General features: G+C 45.3%; 1 protein-coding gene across 1 annotated transcript in view; it reads left to right on the top strand.

Moving 5' to 3' along the window:
- Positions 1–16,339: 16,339 nt before the first annotated feature.
- LOC142208820 (ubiquitin carboxyl-terminal hydrolase CYLD-like) overlaps positions 16,340–21,841 on the top strand; it is a 35,523-nt gene continuing 30,021 nt past the window's right edge. Inside the window, exons 1-2 of the mRNA XM_075277567.1 lie at positions 16,340–16,836; positions 20,680–20,986. Coding sequence (XP_075133668.1) covers positions 16,384–16,836; positions 20,680–20,986 — 760 coding nt within the window. The 5' untranslated portion in view covers positions 16,340–16,383. The remainder of the gene's footprint in view (positions 16,837–20,679; positions 20,987–21,841) is intronic.

Genomic DNA, 21,841 nt, shown 5'->3' with positions numbered 1-21,841 from the left:
TCAGGGACCACTCGGCTGTTGTTACTAGGCCCCTGCTTAGCTGATCCGCCAGGACATTGAGATGGCCCTTGATATGCACCGCTGACAACCGGGATAAGTTCCTTTCTGCCCAGGAAAAGATCTGGTTGGTCACCCGCATCAGGGAGGGAGACCTGGTGCCTCTCTGTTTGTTGACATACTGCACGGCCGTTATGTTGTCTGTTCTCACTCTGACCGCCTTCCCCTGCACATGGGGAGTCAGATTCCGAAGTGCCAGATATATTGCGGTAAGCTCTCGCCAGTTGGAGGAGCGAGTTCTCTCCTCTTGGCTCCAGGTTCCTCGTATCAGGGTCTCCCCCAGATGTGCTCCCCAACCTGTGAGGGAGGCATCTGTGGTCAACAGGGTCCAGGAAGTCTGGACCGTGGACCTCCCGTCCTTGAGTTGGGACCACCATTCCAGTGATCGACGGGTACTGATGGATAACTGGATAGGCTTCTGAAGTCCAGAAGAACTGTGGTTCCATTCTCTCAGGATCTCGAGCTGTAAAGGGCGCATATGCCATAGTGCCCAGGGAACTGCCTCGATGGCCGCGGACATAAGTCCTAGGACCTTCATAGCTGTCCTGATTGTAACCTTCCTGGTTCGGAATAGGTGGTGGACCGCTCGACCAATCTTCTCCCTTCGAAGAGAGGGCAGGGAGATCATCATACTGAGAGAATCCAAATTGAAGCCCAGGAACTGAATCCGGGTTGATGGAACCACTACTGACTTCTGCCAGTTTACCAGCCAGCCCAGCTCGCTTATGAATGCCACTGTGGTACCCAACTGTGTGGCGAGAGCCTCCCTTGACTGGGCTTTTAATAGCCAGTCGTCTAAATACGGGACAATAAATATCCCCTGGAGGCGCAGGGCGGCTACGACCGGAGCCACTACCTTTGTAAAGGTGTGGGGGGCCGAAGATATACCGAACGGGAGAGCCGTAAACTGGAAGTGATGTAATCTTCCATTTAGATGTATGGCAATTCTTAGATACTTCCTGTGTGGAGCATAAATGGGAACATGGAGGTATGCGTCCCTCAGATCCAAGGTGACGAATAGATCTCCTGGCTGCAAAAACGGGAGAACCGACCTTATGGTCTCCATCCGGAACCGGACCTTGCGGATTAATTGATTTACGTACCTTAGGTCGATAATCATGCGCTACCCTCCGGTCGACTTTGGCACCAGAAATACGGGCGAATAGACGCCTTGACCCTGCTCGTCTAGAGGGACTGGTTCCAATGCAGCCTTGTCCACATACTCCAGCACGGATCTTTGAAGATGAAGCTGCTTGGTGCCCTGAAGAGGGCGGGTCCTCCTGTATCTGTCTGGAGGGGGGGAAAGAAAGCTTATTTTGCAGCCATCCTGTATAAGCTGGAGAACCCATGGATCTTGGATATATTGATGCCAGGCGGCTAGATGTAAAGAAAGGCGACCCCCCCACTGCGGCCCTGCAGGCGAGGGGATCGTGATAGTCAGAAGGTGGATCTTTTTTCACCACCACGGGAGGAACCTCGACCGCCTCTTGATTGGCCACCAGGGCGCCTCTGGAATTGGCCTCTTGACATGCCTCTGGAGGCCGCATAGCCCCGAAAGGACCGTTGCCTGGGCCCTGCAGACTGGGGGAGGCTTTTGCCCTTCGAGTCGGCCAGCCCCTCCATTATGCGGTCGAGTTCACTACCGAATAATCTGCCCAGCTCAAATGGTAAGGCGCACAAATTAAACTTTGAGGCATTGTCTGCCCTCCAGGGTTTGAGCCAGAGGGGACGCCTCGCGGCAGTAGACAAAGCCATAGCCCTTGCTACCAGCTTGACCTGGTAGAAAGCCGCCTCAGAGAGGTAGTCGGACATTAGACTGATACTCGTCATGGCTGTCAGCAGATCGTCTCTGTGGACACCTGAGTCGATGTCTCTCTCAAGATTAGAGACCTCCGCCCGCAGCCTGGTGACTACCTCACTAGCCGCAATGCCCACTGAGGCCTGCTCTGCAGAGGAGGCATAGATGCGCCTAAGGGACCCCTCCGCCCTGCGGTCCATCACATCCTGGAGGTTTGAACCATCCTCTGCTGGTACCACGGTGCGCTTAGATAGTTTAGAGACCGCTATATCTACTTTAGGCGGAGGGCCCCAAGAGCTGGACTGGGCTTCAGCTAGGGGAAACAGCGCCCTGAAACGCCTGGAAGCGTTGAATGGACGTTCCGGAAACCTCCATTCAGCTTCCATCCTCTTAACCATTTCAGAGTTGGCCTTGAAAGACTTAAGGGAGGTAGATGGAGCCTCCTCAGTAGCCTCTCCCACTTCTTTGGCCCGTACAACTTTTAGTAGTTTGGGCATTTTGTCTACAGAAAAGACCGGTTTAACGGGTTCCAAGATGTCCTCTTCAGAGGAAACCTCATCTAGGATCTGTAGAGCCTCCATAGGGGGGAGAGAAGGAGGGGATGACTCCAAGCGAGGCTTTTTAGATAATTGGGAGATTGAAACTTTCATCTCCCTCATTGACTCCTCCACAAACTCTTTCACCCAGCCAACAACATCTCGGACGGACGTGTCCTCTGACGGGGGCCCACGGCAGCACTGATATGCATAGCCGTCCGGAAGAGGCACCTCGCACTTGATGCAGGCTAGGTGGCGGCGTTTGGCGGGAGCTTTCCTCCTAGGATTTTCAGGTACAGAGGAGGAAGACGACATCTAAGGAGAGATATACAGTTAGGGCCAGAAATATTTGGACAGTGACACAAGTTTTGTTATTTTAGCTGTTTACTAAAACATGTTCAGAAATACAATTATATATATAATATGGGCTGAAAGTGCACACTCCCAGCTGCAATATGAGAGTTTCCACATCCAAATCGGAGAAAGGGTTTAGGAATCATAGCTCTGTAATGCATAGCCTCCTCTTTTTCAAGGGACCAAAAGTAATTGGACAATGGACTCTAAGGGCTGCAATTAACTCTGAAGGTGTCTCCCTCGTAAACCTGTAATCAATGAAGTAGTTAAAAGGTCTGGGGTTGATTCCAGGTGTGTGGTTTTGCATTTGGAAGCTGTTGCTGTGACTAGACAACATGCGGTCAAAGGAACTCTCAATTGAGGTGAAGCAGAACATCCTGAGACTGAAAAAAAAGAAAAAATCCATCAGAGAGATAGCAGACATGCTTGGAGTAGCAAAATCAACAGTCGGGTACATTCTAAGAAAAAAGGAATTGACTGGTGAGCTTGGGAACTCATAAAGGCCTGGGCGTTCACGGATGACAACAGTGGTGGATGATCGCCGCATACTTTCTTTGGTCAAGAAGAACCCGTTCACAACATCAACTGAAGTCCAGAACACTCTCAGTGAAGTAGGTGTATCTGTCTCTAAGTCAACAGTAAAGAGAAGACTCCATGAAAGTAAATACAAAGGGTTCACATCTAGATGCAAACCATTCATCAATTCCAAAAATAGACAGGCCAGAGTTAAATTTGCTGAAAAACACCTCAAGAAGCCAGCTCAGTTCTGGAAAAGTATTCTATGGACAGATGAGACAAAGATCAACCTGTACCAGAATGATGGGAAGAAAAAAGTTTGGAGAAGAAAGGGAACGGCACATGATCCAAGGCACACCACATCCTCTGTAAAACATGGTGGAGGCAACGTGATGGCATGGGCATGCATGGCTTTCAATGGCACTGGGTCACTTGTGTTTATTGATGACATAACAGCAGACAAGAGTAGCCGGATGAATTCTGAAGTGTACCGGGATATACTTTCAGCCCAGATTCAGCCAAATGCTGCCAAGTTGATCGGACGGCGCTTCATAGTACAGATGGACAATGACCCCAAGCATACAGCCAAAGCTACCCAGGAGTTCATGAGTGCAAAAAAGTGGAACATTCTGCAATGGCCAAGTCAATCACCAGATCTTAACCCAATTGAGCATGCATTTCACTTGCTCAAATCCAGACTTAAGGCGGAAAGACCCACAAACAAGCAAGACCTGAAGGCTGCGGCTGTAAAGGCCTGGCAAAGCATTAAGAAGGAGGAAACCCAGCGTTTGGTGATGTCCATGGGTTCCAGACTTAAGGCAGTGATTGCCTCCAAAGGATTCGCAACAAAATATTGAAAATAAAAATATTTTGTTTGGGTTATGTTTATTTGTCCAATTACTTTTGAGCTCCTAAAATGTGGAGTGTTTGTAAAGAAATGTGTACAATTCCTACATTTTCTATCAGATATTTTTGTTCAACTCTTCAAATTAAACGTTACAATCTGCACTTGAATTCTGTTGTAGAGGTTTCATTTCAAAACCAATGTGGTGGCATGCAGAGCCCAACTCGCGAAAATTGTGTCACTGTCCAAATATTTCTGGCCATAACTGTACCATCAATTAATCTCTTACCTTCTGCTTTACCCTGAGGCCCCACTAGGGGGAATACATCACCTTATTCCTTCAGGAATCTCTTTCACAAGGGTTTGACTAGCTGCCTTCTGGTTGCCCAAGAGCAGTAGCAACCTGTTAGCAAGAGCTGACAGGCAAACTACAATGGGCCAGCCAGCCAGCTTTAAATAGGGCGGAGGGGGGCTAGTCTTAACCACGCCCCCAGCCACCTCCGCCTAGCCATACAAACAAGGGGGCACACTGGGCTCCCCTACCTAATAAAGAGAGCCTTCCTGGCCTCCTTGGGTGGGGAACACATTCCCCTAACGAGCCCATACCTGTGGGCTTTTAAAATCCCCGTCCGGCGCTTAGGAACTCTGGTGCGCATGCGCCGGACGGAAAGCTGCGCATGCGCGATTCGGGCCGCGAAGCGGCTCCCGCGCATGCGCGGTAGGTGCCGGAAGGCCGCGGCGCACACACAGTGTCCGCGGCCGGAAGAAACAGAGGCACCGCAAGGTTCCCCCCTCCGCCAGAAGGAAACTATGTTCCTAGGCGGCTGGGAGCGGCGCCGGAGCACAGAATGGAGCCGACAACGCGGGACCGAAGCTGCACTCCGTCAGAAGGCGACCTCCACTACCCCTAGGTAAGTCCAAAAGGGGAGCAGAGGCCCACCTAATTCAGATGGGAGAGGAGACCTCTCCCTCCACCTGTTCTGGTAACAGGACAGAAAAAAAACACAGGGAGGGGGAGGTCTCCTGGGCCTTTATGGGAGGGCAACTTGTTAGTTTATGAAAAGTTCCACCTGTCCTAACAGTACACAGGGGCAGGAATACCCCATCTTGCGCTGCTCTTTGGGCGTAGGGGGAATACTAGTTTGGCAATAATCCCGCATCATGGTATTAGACTATCTAAAATGTCATGCCTGATGTTAAAGGGGGCTGTCCTAGAGGCAGTGAGCAGAGACATTGTTTTCCTAATTACATCCTGGAAAACAGATTTGCATATTCCCTAATGGTAATCAGTCAATCACCACGCGTAGCCCTTATACTATTGTGATGTCCATATAAAATGTAATACCCCCAAGTGTGGTTGAACAGTGTTTACTACTAACTGATGCAATATGTATCAGAAGGAGTCCCTGCACTAGAAAAGATTATTTGTAGTCATAACTTGACCACAACTAACCCCCAGTGCAGGGACACCATGATGTATCTCAGGGCTCCATGTGCAAAAAGCAGGTTACAAGAGTTCATTAGTCAAAGAACACTAGTAACCTGTACCTCTGAGTTGTCATTGTCTGGTTGAAAAATAACACACACAATGAAAAAAAGATTTTATTGAAATAACACCCCAGCAACAATTGCTTACCCTTTTATTGAAAACAAATAAATCTTGGATGCATCCAACATACTCCACAAATGGCATTTGTATAATAACACAAAGAAAATGATAAATAATCTGAAAAACAAAGAACACCATTAATATTATACTAATTAATAATATTCACGTCTCCTGGCTGTACTGAGGCCGCCTCTCATACAGTAAACCAACCAATGACAGCACATTAACTGATTTTTTAATTTTTTTTTTACATCAGGTGGTAGGGCTTACTAGAGTTAATTGGTTAATGAAGTCTAGTCACCCATTTTAAGCCCAACTTGGTGTCTGTGTGCTCCTGAATACAGGGTCTCCTACTACTGAAGGTGTCTCTGCGATGGGGGTTATTCATGGTCAAGTCATGACCGTTTGTAACCCTGCTACATACACCACATTACAAATGATTATGCAAATTATATTTTTCTCTGATTTTCCTAAATGGTCAAGGCAGTCAGTATAATGTTCACATCTTCTATCATTAGCGTATAAATCAAATTTTATTGGACAAACCTAATGATAATATTGTTTCACAAATTAAAAAATCCACTGTTCCGAATCATTATGCACAACAGAGTTTCTAAACATTTAATAGGTTTTAAAGCTCTGAAACAGGTCATTTGGTGAATTTGCAGCATTAAGAGGTCACATTTACTGACATGAAAAGCTATTTCTTTTTTTTATTCTCATTTTTATTGAAATTTTTAACATTTTACAACATATAATTCACAGTATGATGAATAAGAACAAGTTTTGTCCAAATCCTACTATTATAAATGTGAAAGTTTGGATGTTTGTTAGTCCATCAGGCAAAAACAACTGAACAGATTTGAATGAAATTTGGCACATAAATAGTTTGTAACCTCGATTAATTGGCTACTTTTTATCCCGGTAAATGACATGGCTTCATGACTGTTATGAATTTATGTTCACATGCTATATTGCAGCTTATCTCAGCTTCTGATAAAACCAGGTCTGTTATCTCTGTGTAAACACACAGCTAACCCTCAGTCCATTGTGTACATGCATTTACATATTATCTGATCTGCTCCAGGTAACATGCTGACACACTGGATGGGAAAACGCCTTTAATCCAAATTGGCAGTTTGCCAATTTTAAACATGCTAATTTGTTGCAAAATTCTAAAACAGCGCGAGCTATGAAGGTAGCTAGAAGTTCTCCTCAAATGGAGCTGATGGGGATCATCGACGCCAACAACACACTCATATGGCATCATAGCAAGCTGCTGAGATGCCGGAACAATCACAGGCACGGTACGAGGAACAAGTTCAGCACAGGCCAGCTTGAGAGTTGCTGAAAAGCCGGAGCATGTGGATCATCAACGCCAACAACACACTCATTATATGGCTTCCGAGCAAGCTGCTGAGACACTGGAACAATCACGGGCACAGCGCGAGGAACGAGTTCAGTGGCAGGCCAGCTTGACAACTGCCGAAACACCGGAGCAGGTGGATCATCAATGCCAACAACACGCTCATTATATGGCATCCCAGCGAGCTGTTGAGATGCTGAAACAATCACAGGCATGGCGGAGGAACAAGTTCAGCAGCAGGACAGTTTAAGAGCTGCCGAAAAGTCAGAGCAGGCAAACCATCAATGGCAGCAATTTGCTGAATATAGGCGGGTCATCGACACCAACAACACGCAGACGAAGTCGCGGGCAGAGGGTAGTAACAGGGATAAATGTTCGGTTCATACTTTCTCAACAGATATTAATAGGATAAACAATTGTGCATTCAGAAAAAGCACAATGTATACTGGGAGAGAAAAGGGGGGATAGGCAAGGGAAGGTGCACCACAGTAAACAGTTTGAGGGTTAGGGTGTCAGTGTAGGAGGAAAACAATTACTGTGTTTAAGTGAGTGAGACCTGGTTAAAGTCTTGCCAAATAGACCAGATTTTCTGGAAGGAATCATGAGTCCTGTTTGACCAGCTAATCTGTTCTTCAAAACGCATAATCTGGTTGGTTTTAGCAACCCATTCATGTGTGGACAAGGGATCTTGCTGTAGCCAGTGGCCAGGTACCAGTATTTTTACTACTTCAAGGAGACGCGTGGTCAAGCTCGACTTTGACATTTGCCAATTGAAAACATATTAAGGGGTAGTTCACACGGAATTAAATGGCGTGTATTTTGGAGTGTAATTTTACGCGTGTAAAAAAAATTTACGCGTGTATTTTGGAGCGTTTTTTGCGCGTGGCGATTTATGGAGGTGTTTGTTGACGCGTTTACGGAAGTGGTTTTTTTTTTACACGCGTAAAAACACTAAACGCATCAAAAAACGCTCTGTGAAACGCCACGCGCAAAAAACGCTCCGAAATACGCACGTAAATTTTTTTACACGCGTAAAATTACACTCCAAAATACACGCCATTTTACTCCGTGTGAACTGGCCCTAAGGCTTAGGCCGCACATTGCAGAAATGCAACTTATTTTTTTGCAGATTCTTGACCAAAGACAGGTATGGATTGAGCAGAAGGAAGTATAAGCAATTCCTAAATATTCGTATTCCCTCTGTAGCCATTCTTGGCTTTGGCTCAAAAGAAAAAAAAAAAAAACGCCGCAAGAACTGCAACAAAAGAAGCTGCATTTCCACAACGTGAGGGTTGAAATGATTTTTTTTTTTTAAATGTCTGTTAGCGCAATTAACGGGTTAATAAATGCACCCATATCCCTTTAGCAATGCTTTGAGTGATTTCTGGGTGTCTCTGAGAGCTCCTGGTATCTTCTGCATTTGGTTACAAGGTTCAGCTTACTGCTATGTAACTTCCAAACTAGCTCCCTCTCACTTCACTCCCTTCCTCCCATACACCCCCTCCCTGTCTCTCCCACCCACTACTAGCCCTTCTCTACTTACTCAGCCTAACTCCCAACCCATTCTACACTTCTCTTCCTTCCAAGCTTCTTCCTGCGGGACAGCCCCTCCTTCTTTACTGATTCTGAAGGCACACACACTTCTCCCAGCACTACTCTGTGTTACAATTTTTGGCAGCATTGCGCACAGCAGCGCTAGGAGAAGTGGCACAGTCAGAAAAGAAGCAGAAGCTGTCCCACAGGAAGAAGCCTGGAAGGTAAGTACCATGGATTGGATGGGGGGAATAGTAGTGACGATCCGTTTCCCAAAAATGGATTGTCACCGGATAATCAGAAAATGTCCCTGGGATATGGGTAAATATACATTTTTTGATTATGTTATTTAGGACGGCAGAATAATGTCCCAGAGCTGCTATTTTGATGTGATCTGTCTCCCACCCGAAGATCTTTTACTTGAGGACACTCCGAAGGTTCTCAATAGAGGTCAGGGGAGGACGACGGCCACACCATGAGTTTCTTTTATGCCAGTAGCAGCCAATTATTCTGAGGTATTCTTTGTTGCATTGTCAGGCATGAAAATGGTTTTGCTGGCAGGTATATAATACAACTCCACAGACACACACAGGGCAAATACATGACACTACTCCACAATCACACACAGGGCAGCAGTAACTAGGAATGGCGGGGCCCGTGGCGAACTTTTGACATGCCCCCCCCCCCCCCCCGACACCAATGTCAAAGACCTCAACCGACCCCCTCCTCTGCACTCTATTATGTCCCATAGTGGCCCCTGCACACAGTATTATGTCCCTTAGTGGCCCCTGCACACAGTATTATGTCCCTTAGTGGCCCCTGCACACAGTATTATGTCCCTTAGTGGCCCCTGCACACAGTATTATGTCCCTTAGTGGCCCCTGCACACAGTATTATGCCCCTTAGTGGCCCCTGCACACAGTATTATGCCCCTTACTGGCCCCTGCACACAGTATTATGCCCCTTACTGGCCCCCGCACACAGTATTATGCCCCATAGTGGCCCCCGCACACAGTATTATGCCCCATAGTGGCCCCTGCACACAGTATTCTGCCCCATAGTGGCCCCTGCACACAGTATTATGTCCGATAGTGGCCCCTGCACACAGTATTATGTCCCATAGTGGCCCCTGTACACAGTATTATGTCCCTTACTGGCCCCTGCACACAGTGTTATGTCCATTAGGGGCTCCTGCACACAGTATTATCCCCCATAGTGGCCCCTGCACACAGTATTATGTCCCATAGTGGCCCCTGCACACAGTATTATGTCCCATAGTGGCCCCTGTACACAGTATTATGTCCCATAGTGGCCCCTGTACACAGTATTATGTCCCTTACTGGCCCCTGTACCCAGAGTATAATAATCGGAGACCCAGAGGGAATAAAAACATAAAAAAATTACTATTTCTTACCTGTCCCCCGGCTCCTATGCTGTTTTCTCCGGTGCCGTCCTTCTGAAATGACGTCAGACGTCACATGACCCAGGACGCAGGCCGGGTTCATGTGACGTCAGAGATGTCAGAAAGGACGTCAGGAAGGAGGCCTGGCAGGATCGTGGAGAGGTAAGTAACAGTATTTTTTACGTTCCCTTACCTCTCCCGGTACCTCTTACCGCTCCCGGCCCAGCCAGAATCGGCAAGTAAATAGGGCCTGTAACAGCCTATTAAAAAAAACAAAAATGCAGCGGTAGCGGCTGTCACCGGGCCCCCTAATCGCCTGGGCCCTGTGGCAGCCGCCTCTATGGTAGTTACGCCCATGCAGGGCAGGTATATAACACAACTCCATACTCACACACATAGCACAGTGTACATGACACAACTCCACAGTCACACACAGGGCAGGTACATGATACAACTCCACAGTCACACACAGGGCAGGTACATGATACAACTCCACAGTCACACACAGGGCAGGTATATGATACAACTCCACAGTCACACACAGGGCAAGTATATGATACAACTCCACAGTCACACACAGGGCAGGTCTATCATACAACTCCACAGTCACACACAGGGCAGGTATATGATACAACTCCACAGTCACACACAGGGCAGGTATATGATACAACTCCACAGTCACACACAGGGCAGGTCTATCATACAACTCCACAGTCACACATAGCACAGGTACATGACACAACTCCACAGCCACACACAGAGGGCAGGTATATGACACAACTCCAGTCACACACAGCACAGGTATATGACACAACTCCAGTCACACACAGGCCATTTATACAATACAACTCCACAGTCACACACAGAGGGCAGGTACACGATACAACTCCACAGTCACATACAGGGTAGGTATATGACACAACTCCACAGTCACACACAGGGCAGGTATATGACACAACTCCACAGTCACACACAGGGCAGGTATATGACACAACTCCACAGTCACACACAGGGCAGGTATATGACACAACTCCACAGTCACACACAGGGCAGGTATATGATACAACTCCACAGTCACACACAAGGCAGGTATATAACACAACTCCACAGTCACACACAGGGCAGGTATATGACACAACTCCACAGTCACACACAGGGCAGGTATATGACACAACTCCACAGTCACACACAGGGCAGGTCTATCATACAACTCCACAGTCACACACAGGGCAGGTCTATCATACAACTCCACAGTCACACACAGGGCAGGTACATGCTACAACTCCCCTGCACAGCTCGGGGTATTCCACACTCCACAGCTCACACTTCTGCGTACTATTTGTCACTATTGGGACTTTCCCATCCCGCCCCTTCTGCTCTTCCATTGGTTCCCATAACTCCAGCTTATCCCTGATTGGCTGGCTGAGCTGCCACTTCCTTCTTTGCCACTTCCTCATTGTAAATTCCCAGATGTGATTAAAAGTTTGTGGTGTACAATGTAGAAAGGCAGAGCCCACCGGAGGGGAGCGGCGGACATTACTAGAAGGTGAGTGAGCAGTAAATGGTTGTCTTCACGATGGCAGCCTAGAGAGCAGTGGTGGTGTGCACTATGAGGCTCGCTACACCTAGTGCACTACTACTCCCAGCATGCCTTACCTCCGGCTTACAGAGCATGCGGAGAGTTGTAGCTAAACAAGAGTTTTCTGAGCCTTGAGAGAATGTGTATGAAGTAGCCTGTATTCTGCATGTAAGATCACCAGTCTGTGGAGAGGAAGAGCTCAACTATAAGTAGATGGCCATGTCTACTAAGCAGTGCTATAGCAGGTGTCATGGTGGACTAGTTTATATCCTCAGCTCCTCTCTTGTGTGGAGGTGTATGGCTGGAGTGGGTAATGTGTGGCACATACAGTAATATGCTTCATTTACCTCTCCTGTCATTTGCTTCCAGGTAGAAGTGATGGATTCTTTATGGTCAGACCATGATAGCCATTGTGTGCCAACTCAGCTGAGTGGTGCCAGTTTTGGTTTACCAGTCTTTGGGGGTTTCAGAAGTTGGAGCCCTGCTCATAGAGCTCTGACATATCTTGGCAGTACACCATCAACCTTAAAGGGTCGATCCAACTCTTTCAAGAACAATTAGCTACAGGCTGGAAATCGGAGAAAGAAAAATAAGAAGCATAATTCGCCTTATTTGCGTCTCACACTTCATCGGTGACATCCAGATTTCCCCTGTTACTAGCCTTGATGATGAATGTGGGGCAGCAGTGGCACTCCAAGTTATCAAGGTGCAGAGGAAGGATCCCAACCCTTAAAGGGGATGGCCACTTTCAGACCAATATGTTATTGTTTGTATAATAAAAAGTTAGACAGTTTTCCAATATATTTTCTGTATCAATTGCTCACGGTTTTCTACATCTCTGCTTGCTGTCATTCATTCTGTTACTTGTAGTGGCTGAAATTCTGAAAATGGTCATGTGATTTACGGTCCATGGTCATGTGATGAGCACATAGATGCACAGCTCGTTACCAGGCAGATGTCTAATTACTGTGCTGTAACTATAACGAGCTGTGCAGCTGTGTGCTCATCACATGACTATGGACCGTATATCACATGACCATTTTCAGAATTTTATACACTAGAAGTAACAGAATGAATGACAGCAAGCAGAGATCTAGAAAACTGAGCAATTGATACAGAAAGTATATTGGAAAACTGTAATTTTTTTATTATACAAACAATAACATTAGTTTCGCAATAATGTCTGAAAGTGGCCAACCCCTTTAAAATAATGCATTAAAGAGCTTCATACTCTTAAAAGGACTGAATGCTGCCTAATATCTTTTAATTAGGTCTGCAGCAGAAACACGTGGTATTTTGGTCACGGACCGTTGACATCGTGTTTCTGACAGGGTTTCAGGACGCAGAATGGAATGTGGTGATGCCTCTGCAGAAAAGGTGCTCCTCAACAGCAGCGCGTTGCACTCTGCATCCTGCATCCCTGACAGCACGTGTCCCATGAAAGCCAATGACCAAAATGTGACGCATTTCTGCTTTAGACCTGATTAAAAGATATTATTTGATCCCATGGAGAGTGCAATGATCTTTTATACCTTGCACTTTTATACTGTCACTTGCCCTTTTAATGCTCAGGTCACCACAGCAGTCAGTCACTGTTCTCAAAAGTCATGTGCCATTTGTGTTCAGAATTCAATTCCAATCCACTGGATAGGTCGGATCCCCATCGATGTGGAATTTACCACTTCTCCAGTAGATAGATGATAAATGCTAGATGTGTGGGGATCCAACCATAGACCCAGGCCCCCAGCCTCTATATTGTGCTTAGGAGCAGTTGAGTGGTCTTGTTTTTATTATGCATTTTGACTGCCAGTGGTCAAACTCCCATTGAATGAGCATTTATCAACTCCTCAGTGGATAGGTAGCAATTGCTTGTGCTGGGAATGCCCTTATAACATACAGTACAGACCAAAAGTTTGGACACACCTTCTCATTCAAAGATTTTTCTGTATTTTAATGAATATGAAAATTGTAGATTCACACTGAAGGCATCAAAACTATGAATTAACACATGTGGAATTATATACTTAACAAAAAAGCGTGAAACAACTGAAAATATCTCTTATATTCGAGGTTTATCAAAGTAGCCACCTTTTGCTTTGATTCCTGCTTTGCACACTCTTGGCATTCTCTTGATGAGCTTCAAGAGGTAGTCACCTGAAATGGTCTTCCAACAGTCTTGAAGGAGTTCCCAGAGATGCTTAGCACTTGTTGGCCCTTTTGCCTTCACTCTGCGGTCCAGCTCACCCCAAACCATCTCGATTGGGTTCAGGTCTGGTGACTGTGGAGGCCAGGTCATCTGGCTTAGCACCCCATCACTCTCCTTCTTTGTCAAATAGCCCTTACACAGCCTGGAGGTGTGTTTGGGGTCATTGTCCTGTTGAAAAATAAATGATGATCCAACTAAACGCAAACTGGATGGAATAGCATGCCGCTGCAAGATGCTGTGGTAGCCATGCTGGTTCAGTATGCCTTCAATTTTGAATAAATCCCCAACAGTGTCACCAGCAAAGCACCATCACACCACCTCCATGCTTCACGGTGGGATCCAGTCATGTAGAGTCCATCCGTTCACCTTTTCTGCGTCACACAAAGACACAGTGGTTGGAACCAAAGATCTCAAATTTGGACTCATCAGACCAAAGCAGAGATTTCCACTGGTCTAATGTCTATTCCTTGTGTTCTTTAGCCCAAACAAGTCTCTTCTGCTTGTTGCCTGTCCTTAGCAGTGGTTTTCTAGCAGCTATTTTACCATGAAGGCCTGCTGCTCAAAGTCTCCTCTTAACAGTTGTTGTAGAGATGTGTCTGCCGCTAGAACTCTGTGTGGCATTGACCTGGTCTCTAATCTGAGCTGCTGTTAACCTGCGATTTCTGAGGCTGGTGACTCGGATGAACTTATCCTCTGCAGCAGAGGTGACTCTTGGTCTTCCTTTCCTGGGGCAGTCCTCATGTGAGCCAGTTTCTTTGTAACGCTTGATGGTTTTTGCAACTGCACTTGGGGACACTTTCAAAGTTTTCCCAATTTTTCGGACTGACTCTCCTTCATTTCTTAAAGTAATGATGGCCACTCGTTTTTCTTTACTTAGCTGCTTTTTTCTTGCCATAATACAAATTCTAACAGTCTATTCAGTAGGACTATCAGTTGTGTATCCACCTGACTTCTGCACAACACAATTGATGGTCCCAACCCCATTTATAAGGCAAGAAATCCCACTTATTAAACCTGACAGGACACACCTGTGAAGTGAAAACCATTTCAGGTGACTACCTCGTGAAGCTCATCAAGAGAATGCCAAGAGTGTGCAAAGCAGTAATCAAAGCAAAAGGTGGCTTTTTTGAAGAACCGAGAATATAAGACAGATTTTCAGTTGTTTCATACTTTTTTGTGAAGTACCGTATTTTTCGGACTATAAGACGCACTTTTTTTCCCCAAAATTTTGGGGGAAAAGAAGGGTGTGTCTTATAGTCTGAAGGTGGCGCCTGGCATCCGCTGTAATAGAGAGGCGGAAGCCGGCAAGTGATAGACGCCATTACAGGTGCCGGGGCCTGAGACATTGCTGCGATCCTCTGCCCTGCATGAAGCCAGCAGCGGCAGGGGCGATGCTATTCCGCTCCTCCGTGCCCCTGCCGCTGGCTTCATCCAGGGCAGAGGATCGTAGCAATGTCTCAGGCCCCGGCGTCTATCCCTCCCCGGCATCCGCCTCTCTAGTACAGCGGATGCCGGGTCAGTATCCGTGGCCCCTTCTCCCCCGGGGCCGGTCCCCACCGGCCCCGTACCTGTAAAGTTGCAGGCCGGCTCCTGCGCGGCGATATCGCAGGAGCCGACCTGTTCGGGTGACAGCCGGGAGCCTAATGAGGCTCCCCGGCCTGTCACGGCTATATTAGTATTGCGGCTGGTCTCTATGACCAGCCGTAATACTAATAGACAGAATGTCCCATAGACGGCAATACAGTTCTATTGCCGTCTATGGGACTTGCGATCAAGTGACCGCAGGTTCAAGCCCCCGGGGGGGAATAAAATAGTAAAAAAAAAAAAAAAAGCTTTAAAAATATGAAATAAATAAAAGTTGTAAATCACCTCCTGTTTTTTTTTTCAATACAAGGTGATCTAAGCAATAGATATCCCCCAAAATCGTATAACTAAAAATTACAGCTGGCCCCGCAAAAAAAACGCTCTATGCATCCCCGTACAGCTGCAGGGTCACCTGTCAATGTGGTCTTGCAGCAAAACTACAACTCCCATATATTAAATATTTTACCAGTTTTTGCTTCAAAATTTTTTTTCCCTATTTTCCTCCTCTAAAACCTAGGTGCGTCTTATAGTCCGAAAAATACGGTATATAATTCCACATGTGTTACTTCATAGTTTTGATGCCTTCAGTGTGAATCTACAATATTCATAGTCATGAAAATACAGAAAACTCATTGAATGAGAAGGTGTGTCCAAACTTTTCTATACTGTATGTCAATCAGTTGCATATTGAAGCTTGCTGTGTTTTGTCTTTCAGGAAATGCTTCTGTACAATATCAATATAGGTCCATAGCAAACTAGAGACACCTTGTCCAGAGTCCCTGCATGACCAAATGGACACATCTACATAAGTGTATTCAGGATCTACCTGGGTTCTGTATGGAAACATAACCACTCCTCAACAAACATGCACATTAGTTTATTGAAGGGACAGCGATAAGCAGTATTTATTGATCATATATTTTCAGCTGTTTCTTTTCATCCCTGTTCCAGATTGCTGATTTTCCTTCTTGGATAAACCGTTGAAGAAACTGAAGTGAAATGTCATCTCCAAATTTATATATTGCTGTGAATAACTTCTCATCACTTCTCCAAAATTCAGATGGCAAATCTGACAGAGTGGAAAGAGGGAGCCTACTCACACTTACTGCTGCCCCACCGTCAATCCTCTCCAGGACAGATAATGCTTTATCCCATGCATCCATTTTATGGCTCAGAGTATATGAAACCGAGAAGGTGGTTGGTGTAAACCCAGAGTGTATAAAAGAAATTGCACCCAAAGTATGGAGAATATTACTGGCGGTCACCGATACAGAAGAGCGATATGCATTTTATATGGACCATAAAAGACTACGGGAAGTAATACAGTTAAAACCTGGCGACTATGTCCGCGTCCAAGTCAAATCCTCTAGTGGTCGCAAAGAGAGAGGTGTGCTGTGTTACAAGGGATCTGTCAATAAAGAGCAAGAGATCTTTTTTGGTGTGCAGCTTATGGTAAGTTATAAGGGATAGCTGAACAACAGATTAGGCCAGGCATGTGAAACTCAGGGTACCCCAAGGGCCACATGAGTAACAAGAGGTTGTTGCGAGGGCCGCACACAGCAGCTAATGGCTAGGGCCTAGGGGACTGATCACTAATACCATGCATCGCAAAAATCTGGCATTTCTATTGCAGGCTACATAGAGTAGCCTACAATAGAAAGTATAGAATGACAGGCTGGAGCCTCACAAGGCTCCCGGCTGCCATAAAAATGCACGCAGGCCCCGAATCTTGCTGCGGGTGCCTGCGATTGCCGGTAAAATGGCACCTCAGTTAAAGCTGGCAGACACCATTATTGTGTTGGAGTGCTGGGGAAGGGTTGGAGTGCTGGGGGGGGGGGGCAGCTGGGGAAGGGGGCTTCTGGATGTCTGGCCCTTCCTTGGGCCTGAGGACTGTTTTTTCCCACCCACTTGCAATTCTTGCACTTGGGGGTTAATAGGAGCACTACAGACGGTAATGCTCCAATTAACCCCCAAGTGAAAGAATTACAAGGTGGGTGGGAAAAAAAACAGTCCTCAAGCCCAAGGAAGGGCCCGACAGACATCAAAAAGCCCCCCTCCCCCAGCACCCCAACCCTTCCTCAGCACTCCGACCCCCCCATCATCATAAATCTAGTATTTATCCCCTATCCGTAGGATAGGGGTTAAATACTTGAAAAATCACAATTTCTTCTGCAGAAGCTTACCTGCTTCTGCAGTCTTGTGAGACCGCGTAGGACGTAGGCACACGTCGGGTGCGGGCCTCATTACGTGGCCACGTCACCTGGCGTGTGGGGAGGAGGGGGCGGAGAGGAGGGGGCAGAGCGGAGCAGGCAGAGAGCAGGCAGGGAGACCTGCTCTCTGCGAAGGGTGAGGGGCAGCCGCTGGAGCAGCTCTGCGTCCAGCAGGGCCGCCCCAATCCACCGCTCACTTTCCTTGTACATCTGCGGCCCGCACAAAAGTCTCAAACTTTGTCTCTAAAGTTTAGAGACAAAGTTTGAGACTTTTGTGCGGGCCGCAGATATGCCTGTAAAGGGCCGCATGCGAGCCGCATGTTTGACATGCCTGGATTAGGCTATGTTCGCATTTACAGTCCATTCAGACTTTGTTTCAAATTCCTTGATATTTAACCCCTTAACGCTCTGGTCAGTAACAGTACGTCCTGGCAAGTAGCACGTTCGCGCTCAGGTCAGTACTATTACTGACCAGTAATGGCGTGGGCACAGAAGCTGTGCCTGCGCCATTACACCCGGCACTCGGCTGCATTACACAGCCGAGGGCCTGGACGAGCTGCCCCAGTGAATTGCCGGTCGGAGCTCCGCTCCGATCGGCGATATTAACCCTCCCGATGCCGCGGATGCATGTCCGCGACATCGAGAGAGTTGCGGTACATGTGGACCCCCCTGGGCACCCCCCGCGGCAAGATCGGGGGGTGCCCTGATGAATTTTATGTAGCCCGGGGTCTGGTTAGTGACCCCGGGCTGCTAGGACCCCTGCTTACCTGCTGGATCCTTGCTGTCGTGCCGTGCTGCAGGAAGTGAATCTATGCGTCTGCATAGATTCACTTCCTCTATAGTCTGCAATACATGTGTATTGCAGGCTATAGTACTGGACCAGCAATCAGAGTATTGCTGGTTCAAGTACACTAATAGGAGAAGTAAAAAAAAAATTAATAAAGTGTGTGAAATAAATAAATAAATTAATAAAGCCCCAAATTTCCTTTTTCTATATCAAATGAGTTAAATAAAAAAAATACCTAAAAAATAATAAAAACAATGCATATTTGGCATCTCCGCGTCCATAACAACCTGTACCATAAAACTAAAACATTATTTCACCTATATGGTAAACGTGAAGAAAAAAAACGGAAAAAAAACGCCGAAAATAATGATTTTTTTTGTAATCTCATGTTAAAAAATATGCTATAAAAAGTGATCAAAAAGTCGTATGTACACCAAAATAGTACCAATGAAAAGTACAGGTTGTCCCGCAAAAAATAAGCCCCCAACCAACTCTGTCAATCGAAAAATAAAAATTTTACGCATCTCAGAAGATGGCGATGCAAAAATCATTGATTTATGTCCCCAAATGGTTTTTTGTTCGGCAAAATTACTAATGCATAAAAAAAAACCTATAAATTAGGTATCACCGTAACCGTACAGACCCGCAGAATAAAGGTCACATGATTCTTATGCTGTACGCCATGTGGAAAAACATTTAAAAAGTAAAATGCAATGCCAGAATTGATTTTTTATTTTTTTTTTTTTATCCAGCAAAAAAAAGAGTTAATAAAAAATAGTCAATAAGTTATAGGCACCCAAAAATGGAGTCATTACAACATGCATCATATCCTGGAAAAATACAAGCACTCATATGGCCACATCAACACAAAAATAAAAAAAATATAGCTTGAATAATGTGAAGACAAAAAAAAACCAAAATCGCCAAATGCGTCAGAAGGGGAATATATAAGTGGTGCGGGCGTATGTCAGGGTACAGACCAGTTTTGCAGCTTACAAGAGAAAAAAACAATAGAAGAGACCCCCAAAGCGACCCCCCCCCCCCGATCATAGGAGCTATTTTGACATAGTAGGGAATTTGGTGCTCCCAATGTCCTCCGCACCACTTATATATTACCTCTTCACCATCCGCTGTGCATTCACGTCTGGGATACTAATACTCACTACACCCCCTGATAAATTCTTTGAGGGGTGCAGTTTCCAAAATGGGGTCACTTTTGGAGGTTTCCCACTATTGTGGTACTTCTAGGGCTCTGTAAATGCAACATGGTATCTAAAATCCATCCTAATGAAATTGCTGCCCGAAATCCCTAAAGGTGCTCTTTGATTTCTGAGAACACGTATTGAGTCAAGTGGCACAGAAGTGCCACATATGGGATATTTCTACAAACAGAATCAGAGAAATAAATATTATGGTATGTTTTGCTGTTAACCCCTTCTTTGTTACAGAAAAATGTGGTTTGAAATGGAAAATGTACATAAAAAAGTGACATTTTGAAATTTCACCTTCATTGTGCATTAATTCCTGTGGAACACCTAAAGGGTTAATAAAGTTCCTATATACAATTTTGAATAGTTTGAAGACTACCGTTTCAAAAATGGGGTCATTTATGGGTGTTTTCTATTATATAGGCCCCTCAAAGTCACTTCACAACTAAATAGGTCCCTAGAATACAAAATCTTGAAATTTTCTTGAAAATCTGACAATTTGCTACTAAAGTTATAAGTCTTCTAACTTCCTAGAAAAGTAAAAGGACATTGAAGAAACAATGCCAATATAAAGTAGACATATGGGAAATGTTAATTAGGAAGAATTGTGTGTGTTATGACTGTCTGTGTTTTCATGAGAATAACAGAAAATTTCAAAATTGATAATTTTATGTAATTTTCAGTATATTGTCCTTTTTTTAACAAACGCAAAGTATAATGACCAAAATTTACCAACAACATAAAGTACAATGTGTCACGAAAAAACAATCTTGGAATCACCTGGATAGGTAAATGCATTATGAAGCTATCCTCACATAAAGTAAAAGAAGTCATATTTGATAAACAGGGTCTGAGCCTTAAGGCCCAAAGTACCCTGCGTCCTTAAGGGGTTAAAAGGAAAAATAATGCTATATGCAGTGCTATTTTTTTTTATTTACATCTAAACAACAAGCTCCTTGGCACAACCTAATGGACTCCAATATAAATTGGTGGAATCCATTTGGCACTTAATTACCAGAAACCAAAATGCAAATTTGAGGAGAAGCTAAATGCATTCTTTATTTTTATGTTAACTGATCTTGCTTTTCAGGGATCTGCAGTAGGAAAAGGTTTCACAGATGGATCATTTGGTGGCCAAAGATTCTTTCATTGTGATGAAAATTGTGGAGTTTTCGTATCAGGAAGCAAATTGGAGAGAGACTGGACTGAATACCCGCTAAGAAAATCAGGGAAAATAGATGAGAAGATTACTGGAGTCCATGTTGAGACCCAAAAAGAAGAGTCTGTGCTGAGGCCCAAAAACTATCAAGACCATCGCAGTAAACCGATAAAATTTATGCCACGTGGAGTGAGGCAGGAAAGTCCACAGAGAACTGGAGAGAAAGATCAGGAAAATGGTAAGCAATAAGTCAGTTGTTATATTTCTCATGAGATCTACTTACACTATAGTAGTTTTATACTATAAAGGGGAAAAACTTCATGCCATGAAGATGCTTCAGAAGGTGAACAGTGTTTCTGTTCTATGTCCAAGGGAAAAGGTTTTTGCTGTGGTTCACTTTTTGATGCTAGTGTGTCTGTTTTGCTTTATGTAGTTGACAGTACTATGGTATATCACACATTTACAGTAAATTTATGAAGATCCCTCTGTATACAACTACAGTATAATGTAACAGAACTTGAGAACAGAGCTGTCAGTTACACAACAATCCTTCCAACATCCATATATGAACATTGTCAATAGTGGACAACACAGCAGTGGCCAGTACAGAATGAGGGTCAGTCAAGAGGATTTTCCAGCATGGCCTTTGCTGTGTTTGATGGTATGGGGGTCTGGAGATAGGATTTTGCTCACAGACTCTTTCTGGCATATTTAGAGATGGGTATAAAAGTTGTGGAGTATTTGAGGGATTACCTTAGCTTACCAGTGTCTAATTTAAGATTATCAATACGGGCTGGACCCATCTGTGGTCTAAGAATTGTAGTAAGTAAATGGCCTGCTGGCTCGCCCTCCTCAAAGTATCGTTTTATGAAAAAAGCATTTCTAGCCAATTTTATATAGCAAATGTACCTTAAGTGCCTTCTGGCCTTCCTTCTAGGTAAGCTAAGCCCTGTCCAACAGACTTGGTATATAAGCCTGCTGTGTATTTTTCACCTTAGTTTGTAGTGACTAAATGTGTTCTTGCAGCTTAGTTTTACGCAGAGAAATATCCCTGATAAGGATCACTTTAGTAAATGCTTTGATGGTATCCTGC

The sequence above is a fragment of the Leptodactylus fuscus genome, chromosome 1 (genome assembly GCF_031893055.1).
Source record: "Leptodactylus fuscus isolate aLepFus1 chromosome 1, aLepFus1.hap2, whole genome shotgun sequence".
In the NCBI taxonomy this organism is placed as follows: Eukaryota; Metazoa; Chordata; class Amphibia; order Anura; family Leptodactylidae; genus Leptodactylus; species Leptodactylus fuscus.
Note: the sequence above shows the minus strand (reverse complement) of the source record. Positions and strands in the feature narration are given on the sequence as shown.